At 38.4% G+C, this 12,360-nt stretch overlaps 1 protein-coding gene across 2 annotated transcripts in view; it reads left to right on the forward strand.

Moving 5' to 3' along the window:
- Positions 1-12,360, forward strand: part of SMC5 (structural maintenance of chromosomes 5) — a 53,270-nt gene that overhangs the window by 21,000 nt on the left and 19,910 nt on the right. Inside the window, exons 8-15 of one of the 2 annotated variants that reach the window (XM_052777166.1) lie at positions 1,288-1,359; positions 2,283-2,538; positions 3,730-3,884; positions 5,593-5,706; positions 6,802-6,896; positions 7,100-7,232; positions 9,248-9,421; positions 9,558-9,727. In XM_052777166.1, coding sequence (XP_052633126.1) covers positions 1,288-1,359; positions 2,283-2,538; positions 3,730-3,884; positions 5,593-5,706; positions 6,802-6,896; positions 7,100-7,232; positions 9,248-9,421; positions 9,558-9,727 — 1,169 coding nt within the window. The remainder of the gene's footprint in view (positions 1-1,287; positions 1,360-2,282; positions 2,539-3,729; positions 3,885-5,592; positions 5,707-6,801; positions 6,897-7,099; positions 7,233-9,247; positions 9,422-9,557; positions 9,728-12,360) is intronic. The other variant, XM_052777165.1, reaches the window with a different exon arrangement.

A 12,360-nucleotide genomic window follows, 5' to 3' on the forward strand; every position in this document is an offset into this window, starting at 1 on the left:
ACAGTTTTTAATCTGTTCTGTATGGTAGGTATATATAAATATAACAACTGAAAATGTAATGATAATTGAAAAATTGAATTCCAGCTACTTACTAGTGTCCTGATTTTCAGAGCCTTCAGAATGGTTTTGTGAATATTTTGCATTAGTTTCCTGGGAGAGAGCTTCCGCTTCAGAGTGCCTGCCTGAGGTCTTTGGAGAGAGCATCACAGAATCAGTACTGCGTAGCAGTCAACTGTGAGACCAAGATGTATTGTTCCAAGTTGCCTTCATGCAAACAGCTGTAGAGTCAGGGTCTTAAGTTTTTGTGCATCTGTCAGGTTGTGGGAGGGAAAAGATCCTGCGTAGTTTTATTTTCTCCGTTCTTGATGCATCTTAGCGTTTTCAGTGTAACTCAGTTCGTAGGAAGACATTTCTTCCAGGGAGAGTGCTGTGTGTGTTTGTTTCCATGTCTGCACTGGAATTTATTTACAGTCCTTCCGTCCTTCTGCAGTCTTCCAGTATTCTGCTTGCACTGTTTCCAGCCTTGAGGGTTCAGGAAAGGCGGAAGTAATTTTGTAGAGAAAGCATAGTACAATTCCACTGTGTTCAGGACTCACCTGTGCAAGTGCCTGGGCAACCTGACTTAGTGAGACCTGCTTTGAGCAAGGTATTGGACTGGGTGATGCCCAGAAGTCCCTTCTGACCTATATTATTCTACAACTCTGTAGAAGCTGAGAAGGATAGAGAAAGAGTAGACAAGGGTGCCTACACATGAGCCGAAGAGTTGTCAAGCTCAGCTGCCTAGAATATAGCTTTAGCACAATGCACTTCAGAGGCAGGATGATTTTGACAAATTCTGTTTTGGCTGTCCTGTGCCTAGGAACTTATGCCTTTCTTGCTCTAAGTATAAGCTTTCCTTGGCAAAGTCAGTTTGGAAAAAGAGGTGAGAACATTTTGTAAGTGCAAGGATCTGAATGTAACATTTTTATTGAAATCAGGGATGGAGTTATTCTAATTTTAGATTAGGTTAGGAGACTTCCTCTGTCTGTCATGCCTGGATTTGCAGATCTATAGCTGAATGGTTGTGAACAGTTCATATGCCATTATTCAGTTCTTCACAAATTGCTGAAAATAAACATGTTACAGATACAAGTAAGAATAATAAGAAGCTGGTGAGTATGACTTTGTCAGTAACGTGGAATAAATGCTTAAGTTATGCATATACAGAATGGTCTTTAAAATATGACTGCTTGTTACAAATATAACTGAATTTATTACTATCTAATTGAAATATTTCATTGTATGCAGGCAGCTGAAATTAAAGACATTTCTCAGAAATGTAAACAGAAACAAGATGCTTTGGAGATGAAAGATAAACAAGTAAGAGTCTTGATATTTGTGACTTTTTTGGTGGTTTTTTGCTAATTTATTAATTCAGTACTAGCTATAGTATATGCTGCGTTCAGGCGGAATGCTGCTACTTAAATTCTGCAGTAAAACACAGATATGGGGGGTTTTTTTGTCTTCTCGTCATTTAGCAGAGAGGGAAATTTCTCTGAAGAGGCTGCAAGTGCCTGCACACCTCACTCGTTGCAGTACACAATGAATCTTTAAAATGCCTGTTAGTCAAACAGGTATTACTAAGGGACAAGTGTATGCTACATAAAATCAGTTACCTTGATGCAACAAACTTAGGAATAGACAATGTGTATATATACTATATATTACAGGCTTTCCTTTAAAAGCTACAGCCTCTGTATTACGCTAATGGACTCAGCATTAAACATGCCCTCACATACTCTGAGAGAGGCTCTAGGGTTATTGCTTCTGTTAAGTGTATATGTCCAGCATTTTTAAAAAAGAAAACGCAGAGGTATGTTGTAAAACAGTTACAGAACTTCACCTAAGCACTTGGTAAAGAAGTGTATAAATTAAATATATAAGGGTGCAGAGTCAATGTTGCACATTGTGTTTGTGGTATAGGTTTTATGCAATCTTAGACTAACTTTTAAATGTGTTAAGGAAGCTCTTAAGCTTTAAGCTTCTGCTTTTGTAAAAATAAAGGAACTTCAAAATTTTATTTAAAGGCTTGATTGTATTTTTGCTTAAATGTTCCTAAATCTTAACAAAATCTTGCCAGTTCTTCAACTGTCATAGGGATATTGGAATTCTAACAGACTCTTACGGTTTTAGTCCATTGTTACATCAGCATTTAATAGCAGTTGCACAGATATCCTGGTTATTTGTCACAGGTTTTTTTATACTAAACTCCTTTAATGTTGGAAATACCTCAAAATTCTTAGGTTGAGGAAGTTCATCAAGCTTTGAGAATGAAAAAAGATGAAGAAATGGACAGACAAGTGAAAATACACAACACTCAGAAGATGATAGAGGAGTGGAAGAATGAGCTCAGTACAATGGCAGTCTCTGCAGATCTTCAGCCACAAACTGATGCTGTTAATAATGAGCTGAAAAAATTGCAAGAAGAAAGGGCAAATATTGATAGTGATATCAGTGATCTAACAGCAGAGAAAATGAACCAAAAGAGGGAAGAGAAAAGTAAGTTACTTGGGTTTTTGTTTGTTGGGGTTTTTTTCTTTTTTTATGACTGTTTGTATGGAATCTGCTTGTTGTCCTGCTGTAGTGAAATAATTTGAGCTGTTTACCTCAAGCGTCATAGTAGTGAAATAATTTGAGACCTCAAATGTTTACCTCATGTGTATCTTACATGTGTAGCAGTCCTTTTGTCTGTTATCAGTTTTATTAAAAGTAACAGAAACTGCTTTCAGAATAGAAAGAACAAGAAGATTCAAAAGTGGCAGTTGACCTTAAAACTAGCGTTCCAAAAAATTAGTTTCCTCAGATCTCTGGGTAAGGAGACTGCTTTGCCAGTTTCATTTTTTTTCTGTTATTAAATGAAGGTGTATATTGTTAGCAGGATACAAAAAAAAACCTGAAGCAAAAGCAGTTTGCTTTGAAGATGCAGTGTTTAAAATTATCTCTTTGGCAGTATATTAGCTACTGATGCTGCTTTTGTCTTTTCTAGATGAACTTGAGCTAACCTTAGTTATAGTAAATTTCTTTATACTAGCCTAGGATTTACAATTAGTTCTTTCTAAGAAACAAAATTTAAAAATTAGCTTGATGGGTAAGGTTGTATATATTCCTTGATGAGTGTAGTACATTTGCATGTACCTGTCTGACTGGCACTTAACTTGTCATAGAATCCAAGAAGAAACTGAGGTATAGAGAGACCAAGTGACCTAGGGAAGGAGACACTATGTTTACCTTGAGAAACACAGAAAGTATTCAAACTCTGTTTCTCCTGAATAGCAAATGCTTTTGCACACAGTCTATTGTCACACATTGTGTTATCTGCAAGCGTGAAATAACACTCAGATTTCATGTTGCTAGTCCCACTACCTCTTTCCTCTTGGGATGTTTTTTGTTTTAAATACAAAGGTAGTAGAAGTATTGAAGAGAGGTATTTTAGGACTAAATTCCTGTGTTTTTACTGCACTACCGCATTTTGTTATCCTTTGGGTAAGTCTTCGTTTTATTTCAGATTTTTAAGTTTTAATAGTCCTTAAGATTTCTTTTGAATAAGCAGTATCTTGATCGTGGGAAGAGAAACCCTTAATTCTTATAATCTAACAGCCTTATTGCTGGAGTAGCATAGTCAATAAATAGTGGAAAATACTAGTGTGTACTTGCTATGGTCTCTATTTACAAAACTGTCTTAAATTACAGGAATAACTGATCGCCTTGGACAACTTAATAATATAATGAATATGAAGGAAGAGAATCTTAAAGGGAAATTCCGAGACACACACTCTGCTCTTACGTGGCTAAGAAACAACAAAGACAAGTTTAAAAAAAAAGTTTGTGAACCCATGATGCTTGAAGTAAGAAAATTTACTTGCATGTTACTCTAACCAGTTAACGTTTAGTTTATTTTTGCCTTGCAAGACTTAGAGAATGACTTTAAGACTTTCTACACACATCTTGAAATGAGCTGCCAGTTACACGCAGGATACATTAGCATGGTGAACTATTTGTAATTTTAATTCTGTAGGCAATGTAGTAATAATCAACATTGAGTAAAATGGGGTGGTTCCTTCACCTTCCCTCCTCAAGGAGCAGTCCTTTATTAAGGTGCCCATTGCAGATTTCCTCTAAAGTACATCCAATTATTTAGAATTAAGTACTTCTTATTTGCTGCTTAAAAAAGCAGTGGTAGTTACAATTGAATACCTCCCCTTATAGCACAACCTGCTCAGCAACTGTTACAACATGTCACTGTGATCCCCAGATGTTTTTGTGGTTTGCTTTGCACAGCCAGCTACAGACATAGAAACACCTAATCTATCCCTAGTTTTGTTTTGTGTTTTGGTTTGACGGACACTGTACTGGCTAGGAATAGCAGGGCTAAATTTTCAAAGAGACTATTGGTTTTCTAGTGCATTCCTCCACCATTATCCCAGCCTCTTGCAATATGTGCTCCATGTAATGTGAAGAGGATGAAAAACTCCAGTGCACTCCTCTTTCTTTTCAGAATTGCAAGCTTATTTTAATAGTGTATTGCTACAATTTAAATTAGTTGAATGTTGAATATTTGTATACCAATTCTTACTTTTTGTGCTACAACTGTTCAAAATTCCTTTTGTTTAGTATAAATACCAAGTATATCTTGTTATTACCAGAACTTCCAATTCTTCCCAGAAGCCCACATCTAGCCCATTTTACAAATGCCTCGACGGGATGCCTTTGCTTTTACTTTAAGGCCTCATTAACCTCTGTAACATCCACTAATGTCTGAATTTGTTTTCTTTGATAGAATGTAAGTTAGTCTCACGTACTTATAAATTCTGGCTCTCAAATTGCTGGTAAGTGTACCCAGCCTTTGGCTAACTTGAGGTTATTAAACTGTGTAGGTATGTGTAGTTTTGCCTTTGTATGTCACATATGGTGACATAATGTCTCATTACTAGCGAAAGTTACTGAAGAATTCTGACATTAACATTTCATTCGCATATGAAAAGCTTCATCGATCTTAAACGTGGATTTTTTTTTTTTTTTTAGGAATTCAAAGAGAATTCAATGAATCTGTGAATCTCTGTCTTTCTAGGGCTTCACAATTCTGTACTTGTATTCAGTGATACTCACTGTGTCCAAATCAAAGGGAACTGCATATGAATAATTCGTGGAGTGTGGCATTTTCTGATTTTGATTCCTTAGGTCAATTGTTTATAAACAGTGAGATACCTTTAGTAGTACTGGAGCAGAGCCATTAGACATGAGATGGTGGTGGTTGCAATTGTAAGGCTAGGGTGGAGCAGAAGAGGAGGAGGTGGTATGGTAGAGACAGTAATAGCTCCAGGAATACTGTGAAAGGTTATGGATGGCTAAAAACTAAACACAATGACATGTGAGTTACTGTAGGTTTCATCCCAAGATAATTGGTTGCAGAAAGGCAGGGAATATGGCTCTAAAGACATTTAAACATTGTTTTCATTAAATGGAGGATATCATCTGAATGCTTAAAATGTTTTTTTGGGGTGTGTGTTAAGCCCACTTGTATTAAGTCACTTTCTCACTACCTTTCTTTATCAGATCAATATGAAAGACAATAGACATGCTAAATATGTTGAAAATCACATTTCATCCAATGACATGAGGGCTTTTGTTTTTGAGAGTCAAGAAGATATGGAAAACTTTCTTGTGGAGGCAAGTAGGCACCAATTTTAAAAATTGATTAAATACTGATGTAGGAGCCCTAAACTTTGGAGTCTACCAAGTAAGTCTGTATTTATTAAGTTCAGATTGGCAAGATCAGCACAATAGCTAATACAAAGTATTCAAAGGTTTTCTTCGGAGTAAGATTTTTTTAACGCCTAGACCAACTGAAGGGATGCAGGAATATTAAGAAAATATTTCTTTTTAGGAATAACTTTTGTCTTCATTGACAATCACTGAGGAGAAAATACTGTGTACAAGAAAATGGCAAGAGCAGGAAGCTACAAATTTAGTACTGAGCTTTTCCAGTGCCTCCTGACCGAAGAGGCGAGAGGGCATCTTTTGTGAGAACACAGTAGTCCGAGCAGCAAATCAAGCTTATATTTTCTTAATACTGCTGTTCCCTGGAGAGATAATGAGATTGTTCCCTTTGAGAGTCAGACAGATGATGCAGGAGGAAAAAGCCACAGGGTATGGCATTAACTGTCATAATGCTTCCCAACTACTGTCCACAGAATAGTGTGATTAATGACAAACTCTCCTGCAATTTTTGAAGATGTATCTGCCCTTCACAGAAGCTACTAAGTTTTATATACGTGAACAGTAGTGGTGATATCTGAGGTTCTGGGAGCTTATCTTGCCTCTATGGTTGTGGAACCCAGTGCAAGGCTGCTTTAACCAGCTAAACTGATCTTTAATTTGTATCCTCAATCTTTTCTGCCCTGTTAGCATCAGGCTTTTCAGAGTCTCTGTAGCCAGTGGTCTGCCATTATCTGTGCAAAGTAGCCATACAGCCTGAAAGAGGGGGCTTTCTTGTTACATCCAGCTCCGCTATTTAGATGAGCACCTGGCTCTGGATTTCTTTCTTTGCTTTTATTTTCTCTAATGAATGGTGTTTTCATGGAGAGACATTACCTGAGCTTGGCTTTTAGAGAACTCAGTCATGCCTGAGCCAGAGTGGATTTTTGGGGGTTTCTCCAGAGCTTGTCAGTTTAAAATAATTCTAATTCTGTGAACCAAGAATAAATACTTGATTTTCATCTAGTGAATTTTTCTGCTCTTTTTTACCAAATAATCTATATTTAGATGCGTGATCATCAGAAACTAAGAGTGAATGCTGTATGTGCACCTGCTGAATCATGTGCTGAAAGCCTCCCTTCGAGACCTATTGAAGAACTGCAGTATGTATCACATTATATCAGTGGGAAAAGGTTTCAAATACAATGTTTTGGTGTTGTTGCTATATATTAGAATTTTCTATGCAAATAAAATTTTCGTCAAGTTTGTTCTGGGTTAGCAGGGTTTGTTTCTGACTCTTCAGTAACTTCAGCTTGCTTACCTGCCAAATTTTATTTCTGATGCATGGTTTTTTTCTCCTCTTCAGCCGATACGGATTTTTCTCATATTTACGAGAGTTATTTGATGCTCCTCATCCTGTGATGAGTTATCTTTGCTCCCAGTACCATGTTCATGATGTACCTGTGGGAACAGAGAAGACCAGAAACATGATTGAAAGGGTGAGATGGCCTAAATTCCACAAACACACCTGAGTTTTATTTCAGAAATTCTTTGGCAAGTTCATGTGGAGAAAGCAAAAAATTGCTTTAGCCTTTTATTTGGCCTTTAGAAGTGAGAACCGTTCATTATACACAAACATATTGCAAGACATTTTAACAAATCCAGTCAGTCTAGTGCAGTACTTCACAGAAAGTTAAATGTATCTTTCACCTGCATACTGTTCCAAGTCAGTTATATGAAGTTGTTTTATTATAATAACTTCTACTTTAAGCGCCCGAGATATTCTGGGCAAAATTTTAATCAAACAGTTAATAGTACATGACAATGCTGACCTGTCATGCTTAAAGCAACAATTAGAAGCTGCTTTTTTTTTTTTTAAATACGTTAAGATGTTCAGTTTCTGGCAAATACAGCTGTATAGCTTCAGTCAGAATTGATGTGATAAATAGTATATAAACCTTTTGGATTCTTAGAAATAGGCTAAGAGCTCCCACTAGCAGTAACCTTCCTACCTTAGTCTTTCATGGGTTTTTGCAAGCCTATCATTGCTGGATTATGATGGGTAACACACATGACAATTTTCAACTTAAATCCTTTTTCACTTTTCTGTCTATGCTGGACAGCTGTTGTCTATCTTGTACAGAGAGGGAACTCTTCTTTGAATTTGGAAGAGTACTTTGGGCTCTCTGAGAACCGTAAGAATTGCTTTTTTGAGAAACTTGGGGAACAGGCTCTGTGAATTGAGAACAATTCCTGTTTTATTGGGATAGCTGTTGTTCCTTCCTATTTTCTATGTTTCTGAGGCTCTTAAGAATGAGGAAGAGGAAAGTAAAAGTGGAGGGAGTCCTAGATGAAAAGCTCTTCTCTTAATGTTTTTTCTAAGAATTTTTGTCTTTAAACTGCAATTCCTTCACCACTTTGTTATTGCCTGATGAAGCAGATTACCTATATAATAGGTCTTTGAGTTACATTTTTTGTAAACCAGTCAGAATTACTCCTTAGGTACTCCCTCCTTTCCAGAGCTCTGTGGGCAGCAAGTGAAAAATCACTGGTCTAGGGGCAAAGATGAGCCACTATTATGAATGTGTTGCACATGGCACTTTCTCAGTTCAGTTGTGTAAAGTTTTTTTCTTTGTTTTTATTATTTTTCATTGAGAGATGCATTGTTTGCAACATTTTGTTTCACACATGCCAGAGAAATCTTTACTTTTAAAGGAGACCTGTTTCATAGAGCTGAGCATGTGGAAGGAGGACTAGGATGGAAATGTCATCAGCCACAGTCTGAGCTGTAAAGTGAAGTAAACATGGTTTTCAGTGTCCAGGAATGAAATCAACAATATTGCTGGTGCTGTGTATGTAAACTGAAAAAATCTTTAGTCAAATTTACATTGTCCTGTGGAGGTTTTTTGCTGTTCCTCATTTACTGAACATTTTATATCCTTTTGAAGTACTATTCTACCTTGCATTATGGTAAATCTTTGGTTATTTGTAATATCCTTTTTGATATAAGTCATTTAAAAATAGTAACTGTAGTATTTTTATGCCTCTTTTTTTCCTACAGATACATTTGGTTCACTGAAGTTTATGCATTACAGCTCACCTTATGGTTTCATCTGTTAATTTCTTAAGCACTTTTGGTTCTTTGGTACACAGGCTGCATTTGCATGTTATGCATCTACAGCAAGTACAATCCTCGTTCATGATGCAGTACAAATGTTAACAGGCTTTTCCAGCGTCTATCTGTAATATCAGAATAATCAGAACTTGTTTAACTGGTGATGGTAACATACTCTGTTTGACAGTATTTTAACAGTTCTTTGCTGACCGGTCTGAATTATAAGTATAATGATGCATTAAACTTAGCATCATCTTTTTGCAAGGGCTTGTTAACAAGTCAGAGTCTTGCATAAGCTGAAGTTCTTTACTGTGGATTTTAGCTAGTTTATTCCTTGTTCTGAAAAACATTGCCTTAAGTAATGCTTTTGTCAGATTAATATTTTTGTGTGGTTTTTAGGTCATACAAGAAACCAAACTTAGGCAAATATACACAGCAGAAGAAAAATACATTGTTAAAGTATCTGCTTATACAAACTTAACCTTCTCTACTAACACATCCCTGAGGGAAGCACAGTTCCTCACGAGTTCAGTGGACACAGATGAAAGAAGGCAGTTGGAAAACGAGCAACGGGTAGGAATTTATTTCTGTGCTGCATATGATGTGAACTACTACCCATTTTATTGTGCAATAAGCATAGCCTACTTGCATGCGTTAGTATGGTATGTTTGCAGTAATAATGCTAGTGGTGTGTTTTCTTTTATTTCAGGACATTAATAACACACTAAAGTCATTGGATATGCATTTGACTACATTGTTTGAGAGACAGAAACATCTGGAACACAGAGACAACGAGCTCAGGCAACAGAAGAAGGAGCTTTTAGAGAGAGGAAACAGGAGGAGACAGTTGGAATCAAAAATTGGTGTGAAGTATGATAGGTAGGAAACAAGCCATATTATCTATAAAACTTGAACAATTTTAGTAACAAAGGTATTTCAGCTTCCTCTTACTGCAGTGTGCTTTTACACTTACAAAGCAACCAGTAGTTGAGCATCAGACACAGGTGATAATCAAGACAAAGAAGGTGTTTAGAAATGGAGATTAAGACAGTAATTGAGAAACGATGTGACAATGTAAAAAATTTGTGGGATTCCAGTGAGAGGTCATTGCACTCATTTACTCAAATATTACCATCGTCTTCTGTCTTGGTAGCACTTATCTAGTTAATACCATAATGGACGTAAATGGTACTAAGTAAGCATGTCAGGGGTTGAGTTGGACCCTGACTGTCCACAGCATTTGTCTTAATGTATTTTCTGGTTTTGTGGGCCTCTGCAATTAGTTCTTCTCTTACTGCTTTGTCATAGCGGAGAACCTGGGCATGTGTTGTGGTTTAACCCCAGCCAGCAACTAAGCACCATGCAGCTGCTCAGTCACTTCTGCATTACTTATGGTACATTAAACTGAAAAGAGTGTTGAGAGGGGAAAAAAAAAAAGAAAAATAGGGCTTCAGGGATGTTAGAGGGACCAGAATCAACTGCTGTATAGTCTCAAGTGTCCAGGTTGCCTGAAAAGAAGCAGCTTTAAACAGTGTGGATGTGAGCTTAGCCCCAAAGCCAAGTATTGCTCTCAGGTTTCTCATTAGGGATACATGTATTGTCATGGTGTTTTACTAGAATACAGAATACAGTTTGAAGGCAGGAGGTGGACCCTTTACCTAAACAAATATTGATTAAATCCTTCCCTTTGAAAAAATAATTACACTCTCTTAATTTTGAATAGGGGTAAGAATCCTAACACAACTACAGACAAGGCTGTTATCCACATTATACAAAAAAATTAGTATCTTTGTGTAGAGATAGAAATTATATAAATAATCCTTGCAGTGACTATAACTATTTTCAAATATTCATGTTTCTAATTGATATGACTATCTGAATAAAGCTAGATATAATTTTGAAAGTAATACACAGTGACAGAATCACTTAGGTTGGAAGGGACTTCATGTAGTCTGTAGTCCAGCCATGTTCTCCGAGCAAGGTCAACACTGAATTCAGACCAGGTTTTCAGGGCTGTATCCCACTGCATCTTGAAAGTCTCCATGGAGATTGCACAACTTGTTTGGACATCCTGTTCCACGGTTGGACTGTCCTTATGGGGAAAAGGTTTCTACTGACATCTAGTCTGGATTTTTCTTGTTTCAACTTATGTCCACTGTCTGTCATCCTTCTACTATGCACCTCTTATAAGAGCCTGGTTTCATCCTGTCAGTGGCTTCCTTGTGGGAAGAATAATGGGGGCTTGCTATTAGGTGTCCTGAAGCTCTCTCTTGTCTAGGGTGAGCAAGCTGAGCACCCTCATCCTGTCCTTGCGGGGCCTGTGCTGTAGCCCCTGACCATCTTATTTGCTTTCCAAGTTTGTTCTAGTTTGTTGATGTTTGGCGCAGGAGGCACAACTGGGTGCAGTGCTGAACAAAGAGGAAGAATCACTCTCTACCTGCCTGTGCTTCCATTCATACAGCCAAGGATGCTGGGGGACCTTGTTGCTGCCAGGGTGCACTGATGGCTTATGCTCAGCTCATTGTCCACCAATACCTCAGGTCATTCCCTGCAGAGCTTCTCGGCAGGCAGTATCCTTCTCCCAAGCCTGTATCACTGCCAGAGCCACTTTCTTCCCAAGGGCAGAACTCAGCATATGTTACTGCTGAATCTCATGAGTCTTCTGTGGACACCCTCCTCCAGCCTCAGCAGACCCCTCAGAACAGCAGGCCTGTTGCACCCCCCAGTTTAGTGTAGTCTGAAAACTTGAGAATGCCCTCTGTCTGCTCCTCAGTGTCACTGGCGGGGATGTTAAACAGGACACGTCCCAGAACTTAATCCTGTGGGACCCCACTTGATACTGGCCTCCAGGCAGAATACAACAGACTAACCATGACCCTCTGAGCCTGACCATCCAACCACGTTTTTTTTTACCTGTGTAGTCTTCCATCCATCCAGACTGCAGTCTTCCAACTTGAGTACAACAATATTGTGGGAGACAGCATTGAGAAAGTTAGGGGAATGGGTGTGGATCCAGCAGCCTGAGAGGAAGGTGGGGCTGATGCAACTTAATGCTCCCAAGTGCAACCAGTAGTGAAGCTGGGCCTGTCTACCCAGTAGATGTGCTCTGTGTGAACATGTCTAAACAGCACCTATGTACATATTCATATACAGCGCAGATGGACACACAGGGCAATTGGACAAACACAGCACCAGTGCCCTCATCATGTTCCTACGCTTCCTAGGGGATGGGGCTCCCTTAGTGAAACCTATGTATATATAGGGGCAATGTGGATCCCATCAGCAGCTGGGTCCAGACACTGAGTCTACACAGTAGCTGCTGCTGGACCTCAGTCTCCCCATTTGCTGGTACTTGGATATGCAAACCACTGAGGCTGCAGCCCTGCTCCTGTTACCTGTACAGGCTGCCTCACTCACGCATGTGCTTGCACATGCAGAACTGGCTGGGAGTCCCTGGTCTCCCAGTAGTTAACTCTGTGGTCTTGCCTTCAGAGACACACAGGCATACAAAT

Source organism: Harpia harpyja, chromosome Z (assembly GCF_026419915.1).
Source record: "Harpia harpyja isolate bHarHar1 chromosome Z, bHarHar1 primary haplotype, whole genome shotgun sequence".
In the NCBI taxonomy this organism is placed as follows: domain Eukaryota; kingdom Metazoa; phylum Chordata; class Aves; order Accipitriformes; family Accipitridae; genus Harpia; species Harpia harpyja.